Below are 7,447 nucleotides of genomic sequence, written 5' to 3'. Positions count from 1 at the left end.
CATTCCTGTCCTACTGGTACCGGGAGGTTGCAAAAGGCTGGTCATGGGGCTCGGTGCTGCTGCTGCTACTGCCCGTGCTTTGGGGCCTACCCTGCTTTGCATCGGCCTGACCACCAGGTCTCCAGGGCGCCCCCTCTACATCAGAGCTGGGAGCCAGCCCAGATGGCCATGGCTGGAGAGAACAGCCCTTCCAGGCACGAAGGCGCCCCAGCTCCAGTACGAGTCCTCACTCATTTCCTGGGCAGGTGGCTGACCCAGGAGTGGGCGTGGTGCTTGGGTGGAGCGGAGGAGGCGGGGCCGGCTGGGACACCCCTGGCTCTGGTTGAAAAGCTGACAGTCCTCAGTCCTTGGTCCTGTGCCTCCTGCCCCATTTTTTCCGGAGGATTTGGCCTCATGGCTCCGGTAAGACCCAGCAGGGCACTGGGCCCTCACTGTGACCGTGGGTCCCCATACTCAGGCCCCTGGCAGGCGCTGTTCTTGGAGGAGCTGTGATCTGCCCCATGTGGAGGGGTGTTTGTCAGCTGCACGACCAGGGCAGTGAGCTGGAGCCAGCGGACAGGCGGGGTCTCAGGATGAGAGACCTGTCCCGAGTGATCTCTGCCCTGGGAGTGGGCTCCAAACTGAGCCCCCTGGTGCCATGGATTGGGCCCTGGAAACTCAGATGCTCCCTGCTGCCATCCTGAGGCCCCAGGAGAAGTGGCTGTGCTTTTTCTGACTCAGTTGCTTGGGGTGTGGGGGCCCTGGGGCTGACACAGACAGGTGAGCTTCCCCAGCTCTGCCCGACCCGGGTCGCTACTGGACTTGCCCCATCAGGGCCCTTCTGGAAGTAGGGCAGAAGGCTGGAAGGAAGGAGGGAAGCCGGTTGGTACAGGCTGCCGGAGTCTACACTTCCAGAACCAGGGGAGCAGGTCTGGAGAGAGCTACCTGGGGACTGTCTTTAGCCTGCACCTGTAGGACCTAGGGAGCTGATGACCCGTGGGTGTCCGAGAAGGGACTGTTGGCCCTGCTCTAGCAGAGCCCATTTCCAGGATGGCCTTCTTCTTAATTTTTTTCTTATTGAACTTTATTTATTTACTTATTTGTTTAATTTGACCAGAGAGGGACAAAGTGCGTGTGCATTGCACGAGAGAGAGAGAGAGAGAGAGAGAGAAAGCAAGTCACAAGGTTTGGAACTCAAACCGTAGTCAGCCACATGGGACTCCAGCATCATTAACCACTGTGCCACCTGCCATCCCCAGGATGGCCTTCTGACCTAGAGTGGAAGGCACTGATATGCCTGTCCCCCTCCCTCTATAGCTGATGTCCCCTGTCACTCAAGACTAGCCCCAAAGCCGTTGCGGAAGAGTGTGGGCTGGGATGTGGGTGGGAAGACTGGGAACCATACCCAGGAAGTGGAGGTGGGCATGTGTGGGGGCAGAACTTGGAGCCAGCCAGCCCAAGTTCCAATCCCTGCTGGACCTCAGGCAAGCAACTGCTTAACCTCTGTTCCTCAGTTTCCTTGTGAAATTAGTCACCGTAAATGGCATCCACTCGTAGGGCTGTAGTGTGATGAAGGGAGTTGACACTTGTAAAACCCCTGGCCCAGAGCCAGCACACACATTGTGTTATGTGTTGGCACGTGTCCTATGGGGAGACCGTGTCTCCTCCTGTCACTTCCGGACTCGAATGGGGCAGAGGACAGGCTAGGGCTGAGTGGGCCCAATCCTTCTGGCTCAGGATTAGCCTGTGAGGGATTGGCAGCCTGCCCCCCATTTCCTCACCTGCAGGCGAAGGTACCTGGGGCCTGCCTGCTCACAGTTCGCGTCCTGCAGGCCCATGGTCTGCCCTCGAGGGATCTAGGTGAGTGCACTGCTTCCCTGCCCTGGGCTGGGCTGGCAGGGCACAGGCAGAGGGAGGGTACTGCAGCTGGGCTCAGAGTGGACATGGAGTGGGAGGGGGCGGGAGGGGGCTGGGTATGCGGGGGTGGGGTGTCCTGGAGACACATACAGAGGGAAGGTTCTGCGTAGAAGGTGGCAGTGGGGCTCTGTCTGCCGCCCTCCTCACCAGGCCCCATCCACACGGGTCTCTAGACTCTGGCTGGGCTGGGAGGGGCTCCTGGCCATCACTGGCACTGGTTCCTCCTTGCCATAGTGACCTCTTCTGACTGCTATGTGACCTTGTGGCTGCCCACAGCCCCCAGCCACAGGTTGCAGACACGCACGGTCAGGAACAGCAGGAGCCCCATCTGGAACCAGAGCTTTCACTTCCGAGTCCACAGCCAGCTCAAGGTGGGCCAGGCGGCTCTGCTCACTGTCCCCAGCCCGCCCCGCTCCCTGCCTGTCCCACCCCCTTGCTGCAGTGCTCACCCTGTTCCCCTTTCCCTTCCAGAATGTCGTGGAACTGAAGGTCTTTGACCAGGACCTGTTGACCAAAGATGACCCCATGTTGTCAGTGCTGTTTGACGCGGGGACTCTGCGGGTCGGGGAGATCCGGCGTGAGAGCTTCTCACTGAGCCCTCAGGTCAGGCCGTGTACAGGGCGTGGAGAGCGCGCGGCCTGGGACCGGGGGTGCAGGGAAGAGTAACTGGCAAGGCCCCTCTTCCCCAGTAGGTGGTCCGTGTCTCTCCATCCTCCCAGAGATCTCTGCCGGCAGTCCCATCCCCTAGCCTCTTCCTTAGAGCAGTCTGGGGAATGTGGACAGAGCTGCCAGAGGTGGACCATGGCCTTCCCCACCCTGGGATCTCAGCAGCCCCAGCTGGCGTCTGGGTTGGACTCTACATGTATGCACGTGTGCTCATGCATGTACATGTACACACGCACGCACATGCACAAGCTCTCTTCTTACTCTTTCTGACTTGTTCCTCTCTCTCCAGGGTGAGGAGCGCCTTGAAGTTGAGTTTAGGCTGCAGAGTCTGTGAGTTGGGACCATGGGGCCCCTGGGGGAGTCCCGGGTGGGAGTGCTTCCTTTTGGGAGGGACAGCGCCAGCATTCCCAGAGCTGGAGGAGGAGCGCCCAGGCCTCTGGGGAGTGGGGACCTGGGCTCCTGCCAGGGCTGACTGAGGGCTCGCTCCAGGACAGACTGTGCCGAGCAGCTGGCCAGCAATGACATCTTGGTGGTGAGTCTGGAACTGTGCTCTAGGCGTGGGCGGGGGGCCCTAGGACGCCTCTCTCATGCCAGCTGCCCACTCTTCTCCCTGGGCTTGAAGCTCGGGCCCTCACTGCCTGAGTTAGGGTAGAGCTGAGTTTTGGGGGCCCTCTGATTTCAATTTGTCAAAGAAATATGATCTTAAGCAAATGCTTGGTGACTCGGCCAGTGTGGCGAAGTGCTGAGGGCCAGAACCACGGTGCTGGGGCTGGGAGGGTCCCCCAAGGGGGGGTCGCTGTCTGAGGGGCATTCTCAATGACTCAGGCCCGGGAACTCTCCTGCCTGCATGTTCAGCTGGAGGACACAGGAGACCAGAAGGGTGAGTCCCTGACCCACGGACTAGGTCTCGAGCCACATCGCTCCCCTTTCCAAGGTGCCCTGGGAGGGGACCTTGCACTCTGCCTTCACTCCCAGAGGCAGGAGTAGAGGTCAGGAGTCGGTCCATGCTGGGAGACCCCAGGACCCAAGCTTTCTCTCCCGGGCCTCCTCAGTGGGCTGTGGTGGGGCCCCATCTCCCTGCCAGGCCTATTCTAGCCCTCCATGCCAGTGGGGACAGAGAGGTGCCCTCCAGGCCCCTTAGGTAAGACGAGGGACTTGTGGGCAGAGATTCCACTCCCAGCCTCTCTGTTCTGATCCTGTTTCCAGGGTCAAAGGGCACAGTTCAACTCGTGGTCCCTGGGTCCTTCGAGGGTCCACAGGAGGCCCCCGTGGGCACCGGCAGCTTCCTCTTCCATTACCCGGCCTCCTGGGAGCAGGAGCTGAGCATTCGTCTTCAGGTAGTGTGCCTGGCTCTGTGCAGGCAGGACCCAGGCCTTCCTCCCCCTGTCCTCGGTGCCCCCTCCCAGCCTGACCCTGCCTGCCTACATCCCCCAATCCCCCACAGCACCAACCCAGCAGTTGGGCGCCCTGGGAAGAGCACCTGGAGGTAACCCTGTGCTCCCCTGCTCTGTGGGGGGTGGCGAGCTCCTTGTGGGGGAGGGCAGTCTCCAGGTCTCCTTCTTCACCTCTCCTGCAGGGTGCCCCACAGGAACACCTGAAGGTGCCCCTGAGGGCCCTGCCCTGTGGCCAGGTGGTGAGGCTCGTCTTCCCCACGTCCCAGGTACTGGTCCCAGGGAGGGAGGCTGAGTGCTAATCTGGGCCAGGAAGGGGACTGGGCTGCCGCTGCCCCCTCAGCTGTGCCCTGACTCAGGCTGGGCCAGCCCCCAGGGCGGGGTGCTCTGAGCTGGCCCCTGGGGAGAGGGTTGGGGAGCGAGGGCCATCAGGGAGGTGGTGCCCGTGAGGCTAGGATGAGGGGACTGAAGTGGGAGGAGGTGGCCAGCCTTTGTGACCGGGGCACTTATGGCTTTCAGGAGCCCCTGATGAGGGTGGAGCTGAGAAAAGAAGAAGGGTGAGAGGCCTGGCCTGGGGCTGGGAAGGCCATGCTCTGGGAGGGCAAGTGGGGAGGGATGAAGGGAGGCGGGCAGGGTCACCACAGGTCAGGCATTTGGCCAGAGGCCGGTTCACAGGATCCATGCCACTTTGAGGCTGTCCAGGAGGGTTGGGGCTGCTCCACGGTGGGGCGTGGCGTGCAGGGTGGGGCGTGGCGGTAAAGGCGCTCCCCTCTGTTTCTGCTCTAGTCAGAGGGGGTGTGTCCAGCCCCATGCCAGGCACTTGAGAAGCCCTTGAGAAATGTTTGACTGGAAAATCGGGTGGGGAGTTGAGGCCAGCACCCTGGTTTCAGGCACAGAGAAGGCCAGGAAACCAAGAGGGGAGAGAGCGAACTAGGCCCTCTGGGTTTGCTTTCTCCCACGCAAGCTCCTCAAGCGTCAAACTTAAACGTGAGGATGCAGGAGTGGCAGAGAGAGTTAGGGAGGAGAGAGAGGGCAGCCGGCCTTGCAGGAGAGGCAGGGCCAACCTCCCAGTCTCTGGCGGGTCTGAGAGCCACCTCCTGGTCCCTTCCTCCTGCCAGACCCAGGGAGCTGGACGTGCGGCTGGGCTGCGGGCCCTGCCCCGAGGAGCAGGCCTTCCTAAGTAGGAGGAAGCAGGTGGTGGCCACGGCCCTGAAGCAGGCCCTGCAGCTGGACAGAGACCTGCAGGAGCACGAGGTCTGGAGGGGCTGGGCTGGGCCAGGTGGGGTCATCCCGGTGCCTGCCCGGGCGCAGAGCCCTGTGCTGAATGCCGGAACTGGTTCCATGAGGAGACTGCACTGGTGCCAGGCTGGGCTTGTCGCTGCCTCCCATCGCCTGCCCCTCTCCGCCCGCCTCTTACTTGATGTTGTCAGGTGCTCGAGGGAGATAGAGAGGCACCTGGAACTCGGAGGCATGAATCTCCGCACTGGCTAGCTTTCCTTCCCTGGCTGATTAGGGGGATTGGCACCTGGGATGAGGACTGTGGCTGGCCCAGGACGGTCCCCTGGGGGGACCTGGCACCCCGGAGGGGCCTCTCTCTCCAAGAGGGGGAGAGACAGCTAGAGACTACCCAGCTGAGGGAGACCTTCGAGGTCGCCCTGGGGCTTCCAAAAAGTGATAGACATCTAGGGCTGCTGGGGCTGAGGAGGCGAGGCCTGGAACTTGTCCTGGCTATTTCTCCTGACTTCTTAAAACCGGAGAAGCCTTGGGAGGCCATTTGTCCCCCCTCATCAGGGCTGATGTGGCACTGGTCCTAAGACCTTTCATCAGATCTTGTCAAGCCTGAGCTCGGGGGTGAGCGGCAGGGCCACATGACTGCTACCACCCCCTGTCTGGGGCTTGGCCTTCCCTGAGCCTGGCTGTCCTCTTCCAGGTTCCAGTGGTAGCTGTTATGGCCACCGGCGGCGGGATCCGGGCGATGACCTCCCTGTACGGACAACTGGCCGGCCTGAGAGAGCTGGGCCTCCTGGACTGCATCTCCTACATCACAGGGGCCTCGGGCTCCACCTGGTGAGCCGGTGGCAGGCGGAGTGCTGGGGCCTGGGGGCGGGTAGTGTGCCGTGCGAGGGGGTGATGGTAGTGGGCTCCCCTGGACCCCAGAGTCCTCTGGGCAAACTGGAAGGGCTGGGAGGACGCCTGTGCCGGGGGAGGTGTGCTCCAGGGACCCGTATGGTGCCTGTCAGGCTGTCGTCTTAGAAGAGAAAGCCCAAGGCACACGAGCCTGGCAGGGCAACATCCCCTGGACTTCGGCCTTTCCCAGGGCCTTAGCCAACCTCTACGAGGACCCGGAGTGGTCTCAGAAGGACCTGGCAGGACCTACCGAGCTGCTGAAGACCCAGGTGACCAAGAGCAAGCTGGGCGTGCTGGCCCCCAGCCAGCTGCAGCGGTACCGGCAGGAGCTGGCAGAGCGTGCCCGCCTGGGCTACCCGGCCTGCTTCACCAACCTGTGGGCCCTCATCAACGAGGCGCTGCTGCACGACCAGGTGTGGGCGGGGCTGCGCGGGGGATGGGGGGGCGCGCACTGGGCCGCAGGGCGGAAGGGCACCGGGAGCTGCAGAGTTAGGTGCCAATCATCTTGCCCCAGCCCCATGAGCACAAGCTCTCAGACCAGCGGGAGGCCCTGAGCCGGGGCCAGAACCCTCTGCCCATCTACTGCGCCCTCAACACCAAGGAGCAGAGCCTGACTACCTTCGAATTTGGGGGTGAGTGGGCCCCAGAGCTGAGACCTAGGCTCCCATGGTTGGTGAGGTGATGGGTCACTCGGCCTGTGTGTAGGGGTGGGTTTCACACCCACGCTCCTGGGCCGGGTCCCCTACTTTCTGGAAATGTCATCCTGCCAGGGTCCCTCAGGCCTTTGGGATGGGGGTAGGGGTCTCTGGTCCCTCGCTCACAATCCTGGCACCAAGGGCTGAGCCTCCAGGTCCCTCGAGTGCCCTGAGGTGCAGCCCGGGGTGGGCTCCCAGCGCCCCCAGACTGAGGGCTGTGGGTTCCTCAGAGTGGGTCGAGTTCTCCCCCTACGAGGTCGGCTTCCCCAAGTACGGGGCCTTCATCCCCTCCGAGCTCTTCGGCTCTGAGTTCTTCATGGGGCGACTGATGAAGCGGCTCCCCGAGTCCCGCATCTGCTTCCTGGAAGGTGAGGGGCGTCTAGAAGGCCGGCAGGGCCAGGCAGACTGGGGAGGCTGGGCCTGGGTGGGACAGCGGGCCCTCAGCCTTCCCGGCTTAGTCCCTGAGAAGGGTCTGGTCCAGGACAGCGGTGGGAGAGGCTGGTTGTGACAGGAGTGGGGGACACTCTCCCCTTCGGGTCCCCTCAGGTATCTGGAGCAACCTGTATGCAGCCAACCTTCAGGACAGCCTGTACTGGGCCTCCGAGCCCAGCGAGTTCTGGGACCACTGGGTGCAGAATCGGGCCAGCCTGGGCAGGTGGCGGAGGGCCTCAC

The 7,447-nt window shown here is 62.6% G+C and overlaps 1 protein-coding gene across 4 annotated transcripts in view; it reads left to right on the top strand.

Moving 5' to 3' along the window:
* LOC102472618 (jmjC domain-containing protein 7) overlaps window positions 1-7,447 on the top strand; it is a 17,095-nt gene that overhangs the window by 7,392 nt on the left and 2,256 nt on the right. For 2 of the 4 annotated variants that reach the window (XM_014591669.2, XM_027775798.1), the window contains exons 1-16: window positions 7-402; window positions 1,767-1,839; window positions 2,131-2,267; window positions 2,368-2,499; window positions 2,852-2,892; window positions 3,052-3,094; window positions 3,388-3,442; window positions 3,769-3,899; window positions 4,139-4,222; window positions 4,473-4,510; window positions 5,072-5,207; window positions 5,884-6,020; window positions 6,271-6,493; window positions 6,595-6,712; window positions 7,006-7,143; window positions 7,322-7,426. In XM_014591669.2, coding sequence (XP_014447155.2) covers window positions 163-402; window positions 1,767-1,839; window positions 2,131-2,267; window positions 2,368-2,499; window positions 2,852-2,892; window positions 3,052-3,094; window positions 3,388-3,442; window positions 3,769-3,899; window positions 4,139-4,222; window positions 4,473-4,510; window positions 5,072-5,207; window positions 5,884-6,020; window positions 6,271-6,493; window positions 6,595-6,712; window positions 7,006-7,143; window positions 7,322-7,426 — 1,831 coding nt within the window. In that variant the 5' untranslated portion in view covers window positions 7-162. Of the gene's footprint in view, window positions 1-6; window positions 403-1,766; window positions 1,840-2,130; window positions 2,268-2,367; window positions 2,500-2,851; window positions 2,893-3,051; window positions 3,095-3,387; window positions 3,443-3,768; window positions 3,900-4,138; window positions 4,223-4,472; window positions 4,511-5,071; window positions 5,208-5,883; window positions 6,021-6,270; window positions 6,494-6,594; window positions 6,713-7,005; window positions 7,144-7,321; window positions 7,427-7,447 lie in introns of those variants that run through there. The other 2 variants (XM_027775797.1, XM_006158657.3) reach the window with 2 other exon arrangements.

The sequence above is a fragment of the Tupaia chinensis genome, unplaced genomic scaffold, assembly GCF_000334495.1.
Source record: "Tupaia chinensis unplaced genomic scaffold, TupChi_1.0 Scaffold000605_1, whole genome shotgun sequence".
Lineage (NCBI taxonomy): Eukaryota > Metazoa > Chordata > Mammalia > Scandentia > Tupaiidae > Tupaia > Tupaia belangeri.
Note: the sequence above shows the minus strand (reverse complement) of the source record. Positions and strands in the feature narration are given on the sequence as shown.